We start from the raw sequence: 19256 nt of genomic DNA, 5'->3' as shown, positions 1-19256 counted from the left end.
CATCAGTTGGGAAGACCAATTCAGAAGTGCCATTTCGAATTTGAGCATTAATCTCATCGTACATGGCTTGTCTCCAGTTGGGATCCCGCATTGCCTCAGCCACTGTTTTCGGAATTATGGGTTTAAGAGGTGTAGTGGAGACAGTGAAGGAGTGTTTTGTGTTGGGTTTTGTAATATTATTTTTGGACCTGGTTCTCATCGGATGGTTATTTGGTGGTGGTGGTGGTATCGGGTTAGGTGGGGGTATCGGGTTAGGAGATGGTGGAGGAGATGGTGTAGGTGTCGGGTTTGGTGTTGGTAGCGGAGGTGGAGAGGGCGTGAGGTGAGAGGATGTCGGAGATGAAACTCTGTTTTGAGGTAAGGGAACAGAGGAAGGTTGTATAGGTTGGTTCTCAGGTGGGTTTGGGTTTCGGAGCCGGAGTGACGGAAGAAGGAGAAGGCGTTGCGGGATCAGAGGCCGATGGCGAGATGTCTTGTTGCTGCTGTTGTGGCGCAGGCAGGTGAGGATCGTTGCACGGGGGAGCTGTCGGAGGAGCTGTAGCGAGTGGCGGAGATGGCACGACAGTGACCGGAGAGCCTAATATCCCAGCTGAGGTTTCATTGATGGGTTCCAAAGTAACAGTGGATGCAGGTTCCGCAAAGGGAAACACAGTCTCCACGAACTGAACATGTCTTGAGACATATATACGACCCGTATCTTTATCCAAGCACAAGTAGGCGCTTTGGCTCAAGGAGTAGCCAAGGAAGACACACGGTTTTGAGCGATCATCGAGCTTGTGACTTGCGTAAGGACGAAGCCAGGGGAAGCATTGACAGCCAAAGACCCGGAGTTTGAGGTAGTTAGGAGTCTGACCGAAGAGCTTTGCGTATGGAGACTCGTTACCAAGAACTGGTGTGAGCATTCGGTTAATGAGATAAACCGCAGCAGAGAACGCGTAGCTCCAATACTCTTTAGGCATCGAGGATTTGCTGAGTAAGGTGAGACCCGTTTCAACAATATGACGATGCTTCCGCTCAGAGATACCGTTATGCTCTGGAGTATGAGGTGGGGTGGTCATATGTGTGATCCCATGAGTCGCAAGAAACGAGCGCAGAGCAATAAACTCGCCACCGTTATCTGAATATAGTGTCTCAATCTTTGTCTTGAATTTGTTCTCCACAAGTGCCTTAAACGCCACAAACGTCTCATGAACCTGCGATTTCCGCTGGAGTGGGTACATCCAAGTGTATCTCGTGTAGAGATCCACTATAACCAAGTAGTACTTGTAGTTATCAACGGAAACAATTGGTGAGGTCCAAACATCGGTATAAAGATATTGAAGTGGGTGTGTTGAGACTATAGTGTTTGAATAAAAGGGTAACTTGTGGCTTTTATTGATAGAACAATCCGAACAAAATAAGTGTTTCGGTGATGACAAAGAGACTGGTAAAGAAAACTTTGAAACAAGGGATTTTAAAAGAGATAAAGCTGGGTGGCCAAGTCGGGAATGCCAAGAAGAGAGGTCTGTTTTCGGAGATGGTGAGGTGAAGAGGGAGGTCGGGTTCTTGGGATTCATTGGCCACTCGTACAGCTCATTGTTAGCCCTGCCTTGGAGCAATCGGACCCCCGTGCTGAGATCCTTCACCTGAAAATGTGCAGGAAAGAATTCAACGGAAACTTTGTTAGTGTTACACAAACGGTAAACAGAAATCAAGTTGCGTTGAACGTTAGGCACAAGGAGAACATCTCGTAAAGATAATGAACGATTAGGTGTTGGAAGCAAGGCAGAACCAGTATGGGAAATATGTAACCCAGTACCATCAGCAGTTGCAACCTCTTCCCCACCAGTGTACGGTTGGTGTAGGGCGAGGTTGTTCAGATCAGACGTCAAGTGATGTGTCGCACCACTGTCGAGAAGCCATTGCGCAGCATTGTAGGGATGAGCGGAGGCGAGATTGGCTCGTGGTTGCCACGGAGCATGCGAGGAGACAGAGGACTGGTTTGAACCACTGTAACCACCGGGGAGTTGGAGCTGAGAGCAGCGACGGGCGCTATGTCCATGAACTCCGCAAAGTTGACACCTCCCAAGATAAGGGCGCGGTGTGTACTGGTTCTGTGAAGCGTTCTGTGGACGGTTTCCCCAGTTGTTGTTGTTGTGGCTACCCCTGTTGTTGTGGCGACCATGATTGCGAGAGCCACCACCATTGTTGTTCCGAGCTTGTGCAACATTTGCAGTGATCGGGAGAGGAGAGGAAGCCTCTGTTTTCATGGAAAGTTTCAACTCATGGTTAATGAGTTTCTCATGAATCTCCGTCAGAGTGGGCGAGACGTCGCGACCTTCGATCTGATCAATCACAGTTTTGTAGTCATCGGAGAGGCCTTGAAGAACATGTGCAATCTTGTCTTCATGGTCCTCTGGCTTGCCGAGCAAGGCAAGTTGATCGAAGCGGGAGACAAGACCTTGGAAGTAGTCATCAATTGTCTTGGTTCCCTTAGTCCACTGGCGGAGTTGCTGTTTGAGTTGGAGGATGTGACCGCGGCTGGGCTTAGCATAGGTGGATGAGAGCGTCTCCCAGATCTCAGACGACAGGGTAGTTGCAGAGAGCAGAGACTGAACGGAAGGGGAGATCGCACCGAGAAGACCGCTGTAGATCAGCTTGTCCTGGCGTTTCCAGATGGTGTACTCCGGGTTCACAGTGTCAACGCCATCGGTGGTGACAGTAGGCGGTGGAGCAACAGTGGATCCATCGACGTAGCCGGCGAGATCGTAGCCGTCGAGCAAGGAGTGAACTTGTCGGCTCCACATGAGGAAGTTGGTGCCGGTAAGCTTCGTAACGTTAGACATATTAACGTTAAGGATCTTGGAGTTGTTGGAGATGACAATGGTGTCATGAGCGGTTGTCGGGGTTGAGGTTTCAGACATGGTGGTGAGAGAGGAAAGGAAGAAGAAGAAGAAGAAGAGAGAAGGAGAGAGGCGGCGGGGGAAAAAAAAAAAAATATTAAGGTATCGTTGAATGCTCTGATACCATATGTGATATGAAGCTTTGATAATAGTATTAGATGTGAAATGTTACAATATATACTGAGATTACACAAGAGGTTAGGTTAAGACTATTGTCTAATATATCCTTTCCTAATATACTCTTATACTCACATCACTCCGTTCCTTTTATGATCCCAAAGGGAAATAAAAGGAGTCGAAATCAAATACCTTTTGGTTGGTATCATCATCCAATATGGGAAGTGGTGAGTCGGGGGGGATCGGTTGTGTTGAGAGTTCCTGCGTCCACTTGGTTGGTTCTTAGTTCTTACGCTTTCCTCTCTTTGGACTAATCTTCCAATTCACATGTGATTTCTTACACGTGGTGCCATATTAATGGCTAACTAAGTAAGGTCTTCCACTTATAAAGTGCCACGGTCTTAATAGGAAAAAAAGCAAAGGACCGTTGAGCGTATAGGGACCGTTGGTTCTTGCGCCAGATGTCGTTAGCTTCGCTTAAGGATTTTGATCATTGGAGTTCTACTACATATTGCATAAGTGTCCTTTTAATCTGGAACTTTGCGCAACAACCACTGGAACCAAATTTCTAAGCGATGTTTCTGGAGAATGAAAAGGACACCGCTCTATACGAGTGATTGTGCTTAATTTTCATTTCCTCATGCATATTCCATGTGTTTAATAAGTATATACAACTTATGAGTAGATTTATTATGGAACGAGGTATACTAATAATCTACTTGTCCACTTCTATCCATTTAACTTTAATAGTATAGATTTTCAATAGTTAATATCATTTTCTCTCTCAAAATAAAATTGTGTTTCATTCTAACTGTACACTCAAAATAAATTTATATTCCACTTCAATAATTTCTTTCGTTATTTTCTCTTCAAAACATATTTCAGATATATATTATATTATTGATACTTGTAATTTTCTAATAATATTTGTTATTCGAAGAATTTCAAATTTTATCCAAAAATAAATTTTATTTTAACTATATCTTTATTAAATACATAAATTTAATTTCTGAAATAATATAAAACTAATTACATATACTTATAATTGTATTAAGAAAATATTGGATCTTTTTTTACATATACAATAAAACAATACAAAAATTTGAATAATCAATTTATAAATAAAAAGTGTAACATTAAAATGAGTTTGAGAATAGTATTTCTCAAATTGAGAAAATAAATATATTTTATTAACTCATTTTTTCGTTAAAATGATGCATTAATGAAGAATGATTTTTCTCATTTTTAATGCTTTCTTTTATAGTAAAAGACTATAAGAGGTAACCTTTTTCTGTCAGAGGTAATTTTACAGCAAAATTTTATAAGAGTTCTTATTTTTAGAGCAATATCTATGTATTTAAAATATTAAATAAATAAGAAAAGTTTTTTTGAGAAAAATAAATAAGAAAAGTTGACAGTGAAATACATTGTTCTGCTTTAAAAAACCTCATGAAAAATAAGATACTGTTTAATATATGTCACTTTATAATTGGTTTGCTTTATCTTTTATTTAAAATTCAATCAGTAACTAAATCATATTAAAAATCATTAGTATTAAATAAGTTAGATATACATGGGATGAGAAGATTTTTTTTTTTTTTTTTTTTGAACTTGGGATGGGAAGATATTCCCACGATGGGAATGCTCTTCTGTACAAGTGGAAAAGGTTGCATACTACAAGTCTACAAGATATGTTTGGTGTTAAAAGCTAGCTAGAGTGAACATAACGGAACGTAATATAGTAGTTGATTGTCGACGCTTTTGTGGCATGAGTCCAATATGTCATCTAGTTTTGAAAAATTTAAAATATCAAAATGATGTAGCCGGCTAATATTCATGCAGGTGCTCAATAATTGTTTCCCTTTGTTTGGTCTGAAAATATATACGTATTGGCGTAGATGCATTGGTTAAAGGATCCTATGGTGTCCATGAATCATGAGGAGGATATGAAGGAGGGAGTGAAGTAGGTCAAGAAATAATAAAAGAAGCAAAGAGGAGGAGACGATGATTTACCAATCATTTCCAAGGAAGTACTGAATCAATATTAAGTAGTTTCAAGAAGAAATATCAATAAAGTTAGTATTACAGTATAATCTCTTTAAATTAATAATCTATAAATTAATATAATTTTATAGTTCTAAATTGAGTTTTTGGTTCAATTATTATCTCAATAAATTAATAATTTCTATAAATTAATAAAAAAATATAGTTTCGGTGTAATTCTAACATTATTAATTTATAGAAGTTTTACTGTACTTAGTTTTAACAAGAGTGTATATATAAAGATGAAGACGTAAAAATTGATGATGTTAATGTCGTAGAAAATGCTCCTTTTACTTTACAGTAGAGGTAACAAAAGATGGATGATCGAGTTATTAAAGATGCCTTTGCGATCGGGAATAGAAGATGTGCAAAGTAAAGTGAAACCAGATATCTTTATTGGATGTGGATGATGATGAATGACAATGACGCAAAAGAAGCATATAAAAGGTGGTGTTTGGGACCGTAATCAATTTATGCTTTTCTTCTTTATCTTATGACATTCACCTAATCTTTTTATAAAGTTAAGTCATTGTCTACCACTCAATACATGTTTATTTCCTTCTCTAATTAATTTGACTTTTTGTGTTAATCCCACTCATTTCTAATTGAATCATAAACCAATTACTGTACCAGTTCCTTGATATATCGGTTATCTCAATAGTCTAGTAAGCTGGTCACTACTATAGTTTGCTGTCGTTGTATTGTTAGTTTGTTAATTGGCATATGTCGGGGAACAAGAAATGAAAATTATGTATTAAATAAGAAAGAAAAATAGTTGGGGGAAAATAATTATAAAATCAATATTCGATGAAAAAGCAGTAGCATTATTTTTTGGTGGAACAAAGAATCAAATAATTAAACCCTGAACACGCTTGGAAAATTCAAATTGCTAACTACTTTTAGCAATATCCTCCGGTCCAACAAGAGCTCCTTGGCCAAATCTCACCGGGTTCTCCCCCGACGTTGTCGGAGGGCCGCCGCTAGCAATGGAACCAACGACAGAGATACAGAGCAGGAAGGGGAGACCAGTCACGGGTGCGCTGGTTGGTGAGACAGCAGTTTGAAGGAAGGCTAGTTAGTGCTGAACGAAGATCTTTGCGATAACTCTACAACATCACTCACCGCCAAGTGAGAAGAAACCTGCAACAAAACACAAGTTCGAGAACAAAACCTGCTACTCAAAGCTTGCTAAGATGCAAAGAAGACTATCTTATGCAGAAAAGGGCAAAGGGCTAGCTGCACCTCAGGAACCCCCAAGAACGGCGAGGATAAGAGTCCCTGCTGTTGATAACTCTGCCCTGATAAGGAAACACTCTCTCACGCTGGTGGGAAGAATCACTAACCCCAAACACCAAAGGATGTGGTCGCTAATCCCATTCTTTTCAGAACACTGGAAAGTAGAGACGAAACCAGTGGGAGCAGATCTTGGAAATGGGTGCTTCCAGTTCCAATTTGCTTCTGAGCAAGACGTGCTGAAGGTATTGGCAGATCGACCTTACCACTTTGCCCACTGGATGATTATACTCCAAAGATGGGAACCGTCAACATCTCCAAACTTCCCAAACCAGATACCTTTCTGGATCCAAGTCCAGGGGATCCCCCTCCATCTCTGGTCGGAGGCGGCGCTGGAAGCCTTAGCTGACGACATTGGAATCCGTGACTCGGTAGAGATAACAGCTACAAAAGCAAGAATGAGAGTGCAGATAAACGGGCTTCTACCGCTCATCACAAAAGCTACACTGGATTATGATACAGGAGAGGAGATTGAGGCAACTCTAGTATACGAAAAAATTGAGAAGTACTGTAAAACATGCTTCCGGCTGGATCATGAAGTGCAAGACTGCCCTGAGGGACAACGAAAGGAAAGGGAAGCGCTGGAAACACGTCGACAATCAGACGAACCCCGACGTGCTCAGGTGGAGAAACAGCGTTTTGAGACTCTCACAAACTCCAGAGCACACTCAAACTATCGAAACCTGGAAACAAATCAGAGAGACAACTTTACGTCAGGGTATAACAGAAGAGGGGAAAGAGAGCAATCCTACCAAACTGAGTTTAGGAGAAGAAACTCACCCCCACGACGTGGAAGAGAAGTAAGCAGATCCTTCTCTCGTAATGAGGGGCGAAATGAGAGTCGCAATGACCAGCCAAACTACCACAATTACAACCTAGAAGCAGCATCGAAATCTTACCATTCGAGGGAGTTCAGGAGAACAGATAATTACAGCTCTGAGAGAACTCAATCACAAATAGCCCCGAGCATGGGTTGAAAAAACTAAACAAAGCAGCTACCGTCAAGTGGAAGTAACTGAGTCGTCAAGACCAATTCTGAATCCACCAATGTCGGAGTTGCCGGCTGGAGCGCTAAATGAAGCTATGGTGGAGGTCAGAGAAGCTATGACACAATATACAAACTGTGCTGATCCCACTGAAAGCGCGGCCAGGAAGGAGAGACTCAGGCAAGCTGAGGAACTTGGAGAAATAGAGGAAACAGCAGTTTCGATGGTCAGAGCGTCGCTAGGATCAGTACCTGAACCTATGCTTGACGACACTCACCAAACGATCACTCCTACGCGACTTCCTGCACTCCAACGACTTGGACCAATAATGGAAAATGAGGAAGTAACTGGTAGTGAAAACCCTCCTCCTTTGGCTTCTAAACGTAAACCAGGAAGACCACCTGGCAGGAAAGCGGTGGCTGCCTCACCACTGAACTTCTTGGGTGTAGGAATGAGGAGAAGGAAAATCTCCAAAACCCAACCGTCTCCTTCAAGGAAGAAATCTACCGTAACTATCCCTCGTAGAGAGGAGAACCGTCGTGTAGCTACTGGAACCTCATCTGCAGGAACCAGTGCAAACATAAGAAGAACAAAGCTGAAGAAACGACCAACAGGCACTACTTCAGCTCCGCTTGGGGGTAGTGGGATGGATTTTCAAAATCCGTCCTCTCCTCTTCCTTAAAAGTGGTATGTTGGAACTGCCAAGGGGTGGGGAACCCTTGGACAGTTCGTCGTCTCAGAGAAATCTGCAAAAAAGTGGACCCTGATATCATATTTCTATCTGAGACAAAAAATCCCCTGGAGGTGGTGGCGAAGAAATTGGAGTGCTTGAGACTCCCAAATCTAAAGACTGTACCTCCACAAGGCAGAGCAGGAGGAGGGCTAGCGCTTCTTTGGAAAGATGGCATTGATATTGATGTAATCTCCTCCTGTAAAAACTATTTCGATACGAAATTAATGTATGAAGGAAAGGCTAGCTATGCTACTTTTGTTTACGGTGATCCAGATAAGAAACGAAGAAAACAAGTATGGGATTACCTAACGGCGCTAGCACTGATAAGAGACGCCCCGTGGTTTGCCTCAGGAGATTTTAATGATATGACGGGCAACTGTGAGAAGGAAGGAGGAACTGAACGCTCGGAGAAATCTTTTGATGACTTCATATCATTTATGGCAGAAGGGGACCTGTACGACTTACAGCACACTGGCAACTTCCTCTCCTGGAGGGGAAAAAGGGGCAACCATAATGTGAAGTGCAGACTGGACCGGGCTCTGTCAAATAGTGCTTGGGCAGAACTCTATCCATCAGGGAGATGCGAGTACCTTAGATATGAAAGCTCTGATCACCGCCCTATAGTAACGTACTTTGAACCCCTGAAACTGAAGAAAAAAGGCATTTTCAGATATGACAGAAGCTTGAGTAAAAACGCTGAAGTATTAAAGCTGATTGAAGACACTTGGACTACAGAAACTCAGCTTAAAGTCAAGCAAAAGATAGACAGATGCAGAACAGCTATAATAAAGTGGTCCAAGCAAAAACAGAAGGAGATTAAAGATATCCTGGAGGGACTAAAGAAAGGTATCGATCGCATCATGTCAGACTCAGAACCGGATGAGATCAGACTAAAGGAGCTGAATGAGAAACTACACAAAGCCTACAAGTTGGAGGAAGAGCATTGGCAGCAAAGAAGCAGACAACTTTGGCTTAATCTAGGCGATAAAAACACTGGGTTTTTCCATGCATCAACGAAAAAACGGAAGGCCTTAAACAAGTTTTCAGTTCTAGAGGGTGAAGATGGCGAACCTGTGTATTCGGAGGAAGAGATAACAGTGACATTGGAAGCCTATTTCCAAAGAATCTTCACACCTACAAACATAGACACGCAGGAGATGAAACAAATCATAAACGAGGCAATCACCCCACAAATTTCTGAGGAGACAAACCAGAGATTGATCAAGATACCTGATGCACTGGAGATAAAAGAAGCACTATTCTCGATCCATCCTGGGAAGGCTCCGGGCCCAGACGGTTTCTCTGCTTGCTTTTTCCAAACGAACTGGAGCGTAGTGGGAGAAGATCTGGTGAAGGAGGTGCAAGATTTCTTCCTATCCGGCTGTATGCCGAGAACTATCAACGAGACCCATATTAGACTGATTCCAAAAATCACAAGCCCAATGAAAGTAGCGGATTACAGACCTTTGGCGCTATGTAAAGTCTGTTACAAAATCATATCGAAGCTCATTTCCAGAAGGATCCAGCCCCTTCTCAGCGCCCTGATCACAGAAACACAGTCTGCATTTGTGCCGAAAAGAGCGATATCAGACAATGTGTTGATAACGCATGAAATATTGCACTATCTAAAGACGTCAAAAGCTAAAAAGCACTGCTACATGGCCATAAAGACTGATATGAGTAAGGCCTATGATAGGCTTGAATGGGACTTCATTGAAGCGATGCTACAGAAATATGGATTTCATCCAACGTGGATTCAATGGATCATGCAATGCATCTCTACTGTCAGCTACTCGTTTATAATCAATGATGCTACAAGGGGGTCAGTCGAGCCAGGAAGAGGAATCAGGCAGGGGGACCCGCTATCCCCATACCTATTCATTTTATGCAGCGAGTTGCTATCAGGTTTGTGTCAACTGGGCCAAAGGAATGGGAAATTCAAAGGGATCAAGATAGCTACAGGATGTCCTAGCATAAATCATCTGCTTTTTGCAGATGATACAATGTTTTTCTGCAAAGCTAATCAGGAAAATGCTCTAACACTACTCAACATCCTAACAACATACGAAGGAGTCTCTGGGCAACTAATTAACGCGCAAAAGTCTGCAGTCACTTTCTCACGAAAGATCAGACAGGACAAGAGGAACTCAATCAAACAAACGCTAGGAATTGAGATGGATGGTGGCTTTGGGAAATACCTGGGATTGCCGGAGCAGTTTGGAAGGAGAAAGAGAGACCTCTTTGCCAACATAGTGCATAAGATCAAGCACAAAGCCATCTGCTGGTCTACGAAGTTTCTCTCTCGGGCAGGGAAGATGATAATGCTCAGAACGGTGCTAGCAGCTATGCCCTCCTTCGCCATGTCTTGCTTTAAGCTTCCGGTTACCCTCTGTGATGAAATCCAATCTGTGTTAATTCGGTTTTGGTGGGACACAAAAAGTAAAAAGAAAAGGATGTCATGGATAGCATGGAGAAAAATGGCAAGACCAAAGAAGTTGGGAGGTTTGGGTTTTAAGGACATTGCTACCTTCAATGATGCCCTTCTTGCTAAATTGAGTTGGAGAATCCTCAAAAACCCATCCTGTCTGCTGGCCAGACTACTCTTGGGAAAGTACTGCAAAAACGAGAGCTTCTTAGTGGTCAAACCAACAAAAGCATCATCACACGGGTGGAGAGGAATATTAATAGGAAGAAACCTGCTTAGTAGACAACTTGGCTGGGTTGTGGGCTCTGGAACAGAGATTAATATTTGGACAGAGCCATGGTTATCTTCGTCTGAGCAATTGAGACCTATTGGACCGCCACCGTGCGAGTTCCAAGCACTAACGGTCGCTGATCTCATAAGGGAGGACACAGCGGAGTGGGATGAGCAGAAGATTGACCTCATCATACCCTTCCACAAAGCGCAGATCCTCCAAATCAAGCCAAGCGTGTGCAAAGCAAAAGATGAACTTGTGTGGCTCAAGACAAGCACTGGGGAGTATACAGCCAAATCAGGCTACAGAGCCCAATCTGAACTCCTGCTTCTGGAGGAAGCAGAGAATCCTACAACAACAATAGACTGGTCAGCGAATGTGTGGGACATCAAGACGCCAGAGAAAGTAAAGATTTTTCTGTGGAATGCTCTACATGACGCTCTTCCAGTGGGTGAGCAATTTGCTATTAGGAACATACCTATTTCGAGCAGATGCACGAGATGTAGTGATCTGGAAACGGTAGCTCACTTGTTGTTCACTTGCCCGTACGCGAGAAAGGTCTGGAAGCTGGCTCCGCTTGCGACAACGATCGATGTGGACCAAATCACTGATACGCTTTCAGGAATGGAGTTAATTCGAAGAGTCCCATCGCTCCCACCGGTGGGCTTGGGGCCAGGTACGCTTACGGCAGCGCTATGTTGGAACTTGTGGATCTCTAGAAATCAGCTCACGTTCCAGAAGAGAGACTTCTCCCCTGAGGAAACTCTACTGAAGGCAACAACGGAAGCGAGAGAGTGGCTGCTCGCTCAAATCTCCCTGACAAATCCAAATCTGAAGCCTCCTAGCATCAACCAGGATCCAATCCCAGACACCGACATCCCTTGCATGTACACAGATGCTGCTTGGAACGCCTCTACGGGCCGCGCCGGTCTTGGCTGGATCATCGATGATACAGGGTCGTCTTCAACTCATTCTGCGACTGCAAGCTTTGTAAAGTCGCCCCTCTTCGCGGAAACCTTGGCTATGCGTTCAGCCATGAACTCTGCTATTGATAAAGGGATCACCTCTCTCTTGATTCTCTCGGACTTTCAAGCTTTGATCAAGCTCGTCAATTCAAAAGGGAAGAAGTTGGAGATCGCAGGCCCCCTTAATGATATCTACCTTCTATCTAACGCTTTTAATATTGTCACTAGAGTTGGACCCGGGCGCCCGCCCGGGTGTTATATTTTCTTAATAAAAATGAATAAATATTTATTTATTTTAAATGATGGTGTATATTTTTGACATTTATCCTATTAAATAAATTTATAATACATTAATTTTTTTTTATTTTTTGAACCGTCAATTGTATCACCCACATTTCTTATCATATATAAATCGTATTAGATTTACATTGAATTATTGTTATATGAAAATGTATAAAATAATATATTAACACATTAATTAATGTTTTATTTATATATTTTGACATATAGTTGTCTATTTACATTTTACAGTCTAAATGGATATAGTTTCATATATGTATAATGTATTTTGATCATGGTTTTTGACCCGTATATGTTTTTTATATTTGTAAGACTGTCAAAGTGGAAAATTGATATTTTTATCATGGTTTTAGACTATATATTTTGATCATGGTTTTGACTCGGTATTTTATTTTTGATTAAATATGAGTGTAAAAATCCAATATTATAAAGACAAATATCGTATATGCTAAATCAATGGTACATTAAATAAAATATTGAATTGGTAAGATAAATTACAGGAAGTATTTATATTTTCTTCCCCAAAAGTGAGCATGCTTTTTAACAACTGATTAAGTTTTTAATAGTAGAGAATATTCTTAAAGATTTTGTGCGTTCAAAAATAATAGTTTGTTAAGAACAGAAAATGTGTTTATGGAAAACACAAATAAAATACATAAAATAAACTCTTTGTACCAAATTTGATAAATAATTATAGTAATGCATGTACTATAGTTATATTAGAGGAAGAAGAATTTGTTCAAATAAAGGAAAGATATGAAAAGAAGACTAATGTCTGGGGAAGTCAACAAAGAGAAAACCGTAACCATTTAATTGGGATGTGCATTGCAGTTTGCACCAAAAAGAAAAAATAATACCAAGATAAAATATTGTGAGGATGAAGAAGTTATGTAGAATTATTACCAACGATTTGAAACGATAGCATTTAATACGTTTATACTTTGGATTAATATTAGTTAGCTATAATTTAGGGGAATAGGTGAAGTTATATTAAAAATGGCAGCATTTAAGGAAATTAAGGTTAGTGGCATTCCTTTGTAATATTTGTGCAACTTTAAGGGGTAAATACAATTTGTACTTCTCCTTTAATAGTTTAGGATGTTTAAGTTTATCCCTAGAGTAAACAATGATAGAGCAGACACTGTTGCCAAACAGGCTCTTGCTCTAATGTTTTAAAGTTATTTTCATGTTTTAATGAAAGCAGTTTCACAAAAAAAAAAAAAAAAAAAAAAAAAAAAATCAAATAATTAATAATGTTTTTCGTGGCCATCAAAATTAACAATAGATTGTCATGGAAATACATATATATATTGCTGTTGTCCAAAAAACATATAAATATATAGATATGGTTAGAGAATATAATAACATTTGTGATTTGAATTTGTGCTGGGATTAATCGAACCTTTTTGGCATGTAGAAGAAGATTTTTCAAACAAAAAGATTCTAGGAGCACCACATAATATTTTCTAAAACTCGAAAATTCAGACAGAGAAAATATTGGAGGACCCCACGATCAATATACGACCAAACACAGTGACTTCCTTCTGCAAGACTAGTAATCTGAACATATCCATGCGGAAGATCTGATTATTGAAGAAGGCTTAAAAGCAAACCAAATATATTTGTTTTTTTTTTTTTTTTTTAACTCAACAACTACTTATCATTAATCCCACTCAGATTGTTACAAAAGCTTCTCAGCCTCCATACAGGGATTCAACCAAACAGGCACAATAGAATACAGCTTAGGGACAATGGACGTAAACGCAGCAGTCTCCTTCGCTATTCTATCTGCAACTTTGTTACCACTTCGGGGATAGTACTCCACCACATACTCACTCTGGCGGGACAGAACGGACTGAATATCCTGGATAATGGGTCTCATTCTCGGCCAGACCTCTTCTTCACCTCGTATCATCTTCTGCAGCACAAGAGAGTCAGTCTCGAAGATTACTCTTTTATACCTGAACCCATTCATCGTGCAGATAGCCCATTTTAATGCTTCAGCCTCTGAATCCAGTGCCGATCCCATCCCTACCATTTTCTTTGCCCCCGCCCACAACAGACTCCCGGTGTGATCCCTCGTTATCCAACCTGCACCACCTTGATCTGTCTCCTTCTCCCAAGAGCCATCTGTATTGCATTTAAGCCAAGTTGGTGCTGGTGGTAGCCATTTCCTATCTGGTTTCTCTGTTGTGGTTTTTTTAACCACTTCCACTTTCGCCTCCTCTCTGCACTGCCATTCTTCAATATCTTCCCAAGCCTTCTCCACAGTTTCAGAGATTTCATACTCATTTCCCCTGAACAGCATTTCATTCCTATTCTTCCACAATCTCCATAAAATCCATGGGGCAAGAGACTCCTCTACTTGATCCTTTGGGTACTCTTGTTTTAGGTTTAAGACCCAATGGATGTTTGTATGAAGAGACTCTGCCCATATCCCTGGAGGGGGAGTATGTACATTAGCTTCTGCCAGAGCCGGCGTGCATAATGACATTGGAACAGCATATGGTTGATCGTCTCAGCCGCTTCTCCACATCTGCTACATCGTCTATCCTTTGCAATGTGTCTGTGAACCATATTGTCTGCCACCGGAAGTGCATTATTTAGACATCTCCACAGGAAATGCTTCACCTTTGGACTGATATTTAAGCTCCACACCCTTTGGTATATAGCATCAAAGCTCGGTTGTAGCACTTCCTGGTTTTCTTTCTCACGCCACAGCACTTCCGTTTGGACCCAATATGCCGATTTCACCGTATAATGCCCTGTCTTCGTGTATTCCCAGGAGTAAGTGTCTGCACTACTTCCCCCTACTGGCCTGATTCGCTCAATCTTCTCACAATCTTCCTCCGTGAATAGGCGATGCAGTAGCTCTTGGTTCCATTCCCTGCCATTTCCACAAAGCAAATCGCAGACTCTCATATTTTCTGTGCCTCTCACACGGTGCTCAGCTTCCATCATTCTCATCGAGGTGACCATCCTAGCCGGTTGTTTTCCTACCCAGCGGTCACGCCAGACCAATGAATCTTTACCATTCCCAATAATGACTCTGGCCCCTTGTTGAACAAGCTTCTGGGCTGCGTGGATGCTCCTCCATGCATATGAAGGTCGAGAGCCCAGGGGAGCGTTGAGAGGGTCTGAATCTCTAAAGTATCTGCTCTTAAACACCTTTGTCATTAGAGAATCCTTATTTGAGAGCATTCTCCATAATTGTTTTCCCAGAAGAGCCAGATTAAAAGCCTCTAAGTCCTTGAAGCCCAGCCCGCCACTTGCTTTCGGTTTGCAGAGGCTATCCCAACTCTTCCAATGCATTCCTTTCGCGTCCACCTTGTTGCGCCACCAGAAATCCGACATTAGGGACATAATCTGCTTGCAAATCGTCTTAGGGATCAAGAAGCACGCCATTGTATATGTGGGAAGTGCCATAGCCACCGCTTTGAGCATCACCTCTTTCCCTCCTGGAGAGAGATACTTCGTTTGCCACCCATGGATCCTTTTGCTCAGGTTTTCCTTAAGATAACTCAGAATGGAGACTTTAGAGCCCCCAAAGGATTCTGGTAATCCCAGGTAAAAACCTTCACCTCCCGTATTCTCTATGCCTAGCTTTTCCTTTATCTCATGTCGTCTGGCTCTTGGTATGTGCTTGCCGAAGTAGATACTCGACTTGTGATAGTTGATCCGCTGCCCCGAGACTAGGCTGTACTTACTCAGAAGCTGCACGAGATGAGTAAGCTCTTCTTCTGAACTCTTGCAATAGATCATACTATCGTCCGCAAACAGTAAGTGGGAGACCGGGGGGGCTCGCCTAGCTACTCTGAGTCCCGAGATCAATCGTTTCTGCTCTGCCAACCTCAGTAACTGAACCAATACCTCAGTGCAAATGACAAAGAGGTATGGTGATAGCGGATCCCCCTGTCTCAAGCCTCTTGAGGGAGTGATATCCCATAGGGGTCTCCATTGATTAGGACCTGATATTTGACTGATGAGACTGTGCTCATAATGAGGCCGCGCCAGGCCGCAGAGAAGCCAATCATCTGCATTGCTCTATCTAAGAAGGCCCACTCTACCCGATCATACGCCTTTGAGATATCAGTCTTAATGGCGATGAACTCCTCTGAACACTTGTTATCAGAGTTTAGCGCATGTAGGAGCTCATGCGCCACCAAAATGTTGTCTGATATCAGCCTCCCTTCTACAAATGCTGCTTGGGTTTCTGAGATGATGCTGGGTAGGACCTTCTTTAGTCGTCGAGCCATGAATTTGGAGATAATCTTGTAGACCACATTGCATAAGCTAATGGGTCGATACTCACTCATCTTCTTTGCATTCAGGATCTTTGGTATGAGGCAGATGTTGGTGTTGTTCATGCCCTCCTCCAATAATCCGGTTTCAAAGAACCGCTGCACCATCCCTGTTATCTCCTCTCCGTTTGATTCCCAGAACTGCTGGAAGAAGTGACCGCTCATCCCATCCGGGCCTGGACATTTGTTTGGGTTAATGTCAAAAACTGCCTTCTTCACTTCCTCCTTCGTTACTGGTTTCATCAGCTGCTCATTCTGAGTGGGGGAGAGCAGAGTTGGCATTTCACTCCATTCATCAAGATCAATCCCCACATCTTCGGAAGTAAACAAGGTCTTGAAGTAGCTCTCTGCCACTCTTCCAAGCTCTCTGTCTGCAAACCACTCTGTCCCAGCATCATCTACTAGACTCTTGATTTTGATCTGAGCTCGTCTATTCTTGGTGATTGCATGAAAAAATTTTGTATTTCTATCACCTGACCGCAACCAATTGAGCCTGCTTTGGTGTAACCAGAACTCTTCTTCGTGAATATATTCCTCATTCAGCTCTTTTTTAAGAGTCTCCAGTTCTTCCCTAGCAAAATGCTCCTGTCTTGATGCTTCATCGATCTGGTAATGCAGCGCCTGGATTCTTACAGCCGAGTTCGGTTTCGCCTGTCTCTTCCAATTAGATATGGCTCTTCTGCATCCTGCTATTCTATCCATCACTCTCACTTGGCCACTTCCCTGGCTCTTCCAGCTCTTATCCACTGTCTCCACGAAACCCTCTCGTTTAACACATCGATGGTCATATTTAAAGCAACTTCTTATTAACTTTTGATAACCATCCATAGATGTAAGGATTGGGCTGTGATCAGAACAGATCCGGTGTAGATAAAAGGTTGTTGCTTGTGGAAACATACTCAGCCATTCCTGATTCGCAACAGACCTATCTAACCGGCACTGAACAAGCCCATTAGTTCTTCTACCCGCCCACGACAAGGGGTTGCCTTTATATAAAATATCCCATAGACCCCAACTAAGAAGCAATTGCTTGAACTCATGTCCATCCCGCGTGTCTCGTTCCGCTCCTCCCTGCTTCTCGGATTGGTCTATCGTTTCGTTGAAGTCACCTGTCAGCATCCAGGGGCCCTCCCTCTCTGCCGCGATCCTTGCTAATCTCTCCCAGACTTCACTCCGCATACTCTTCACCGGGTCTCCATATACACAGGTTAAATAAAAGCTCTGTTCCTTCCATTCCACCTTCACATCGATGACTCTTTTGTTGGCTTGCAAGACCTCTATAGAACATGAATTCTTCCACATTAAGGCCAAACCACCGCTTTTACCACTCGCATCAACCGTGACTAACCCGTGATAACCCACCTTCTCCACTATCGACTCCATGTACCTCCGTCTACTTTTGGTCTCACTGAGGAATATTATCTCAGGGTAATGCTGACCATGCAAGCCCTGTAGATGTCGAACTGTCGGGGTATTCCCCAGCCCCTGACAGTTCCAACTCAATATTCTCATATGGACCTCGAAGGGTTGGTATTACCCATCAACCCTTCTTTCCTCTTGGATCCACTGACCAATGCTATCCTACGGACAGAATGATCTGGGAATTGAGCTGCTACATGAGCAGAATGAACTGGAAAATGTCCTGCTCCAGAAGCAGAATTCTCCACCGCACCTTTCCCTTTGTCCTGAGACCCTGAGGGAGTGCCTCCTAGTCGTTGAAACACCGATGCAGGTACCTCTTCCTTCTCCGAAGATCTCACACGGGGTTTCTTCTTCTTTCGCTCGTCACTGGTGCTTTCACGACGTCTCTTGACAGTTTGGGAACCCTGACTTCTTCGATCTTCATTAGTTGGTGAAGGGAAGTGGCCACTCAATCTCTCGAAGACGGACGGGGGGCTTCTACTTCCTTTGCTAGATTGACCATCTCGCTTATCCTCCGTTGAGCCTCCACTCAGTCTTATGCGGAGATCTCCTGCATTGAGATTACCTTCCAGAATATTGGTTTCTTTACCAGTCCTACCACCTGCAATTTTCCGCACCTTCTCGTTGCTTCCCAATCTATGGAAGACTGATGCCATTACCACTGTATCTTCGGGGTCAGCCAAGCCTGCTTCCTCTGTACTGTTGTTCTTGATACCCCCTTGATCATTGGAGCTTTTTGGATTTGCCGTTGATTCCTCAGTACTTCGGGACTTTCTGGATCCCCCTCTATCGCTCTTCGGTCTCCATTGTATCTGAGGTGTGGAGGCCACCCGCTTTCCTTTCTTTTTCTCTTCTCTGTAGGACTCTTTAGGCTTCTGATGCCCACCCCTTGGTCCTGCGCCTCCACTGGGTTCCTGGATCACAACCCCCTTAGTTGTGCTCTTATGAAGAGCTACCTTTGCCGTAGCCTCCTTCTCACTAAGCTTACTGCGAAGGCTCTGTTCTTTCGCTCTCTTTTGTGATCCTCTGTCTTCCACTGGCCCCATATCAATCCGGTTTGGGCACCTAGACTGATCGTGAGTGAGCCTCTTGCACGTATAGCAGACCTTTAAAAGCTTCTCGTACTCTAGCTCCGTGGGAATTGTTGCTCCGGATTTGAACCGAGCGTTTCTGCGAAATTGGAGAGGCTCCTCCGTACTGATGTGTACCAGTGCCCTGATATACTCCAGGGAGTTGGAGTTCTTGGCGTGGAGCTCCACCTTCTCAACCTTGCCAAGTGGATCAAGCAAAACATCCACTACCTGCTTCTTCAGCATGTGAATCGGTAAGCCCCTTACCCTTATCCAGAAAGGGATTCTCTTCAGAAACTCTGGTGGTGGGTCTGGGGACCATTGGTCGAGGGAGACCATCCAGCCATTCACAAACCAGGGTCCTTTCGTCAGGACGTGCTGGAGGTCATCCTCTGAGCTGAAGATAAACTGGACTCTATCGTTCCCAACACCTCTCCCCCGAGTTCTC

At 42.9% G+C, this 19256-nt stretch overlaps 1 protein-coding gene across 1 annotated transcript; it reads right to left on the bottom strand.

Moving 5' to 3' along the window:
* Positions 1–13696: 13696 nt before the first annotated feature.
* On the bottom strand, positions 13697–14323 carry LOC130495557 (uncharacterized). The gene has a single exon (XM_056986970.1). The coding sequence runs from the start codon at positions 14321–14323 to the stop codon at positions 13697–13699; it is 627 nt and encodes a 208-aa protein (XP_056842950.1).
* Positions 14324–19256: the final 4933 nt, after the last annotated feature.

The sequence above is a fragment of the Raphanus sativus genome, chromosome 1, assembly GCF_000801105.2.
Source record: "Raphanus sativus cultivar WK10039 chromosome 1, ASM80110v3, whole genome shotgun sequence".
Classification (NCBI taxonomy): Eukaryota; Viridiplantae; Streptophyta; class Magnoliopsida; order Brassicales; family Brassicaceae; genus Raphanus; species Raphanus sativus.
Note: the sequence above shows the minus strand (reverse complement) of the source record. Positions and strands in the feature narration are given on the sequence as shown.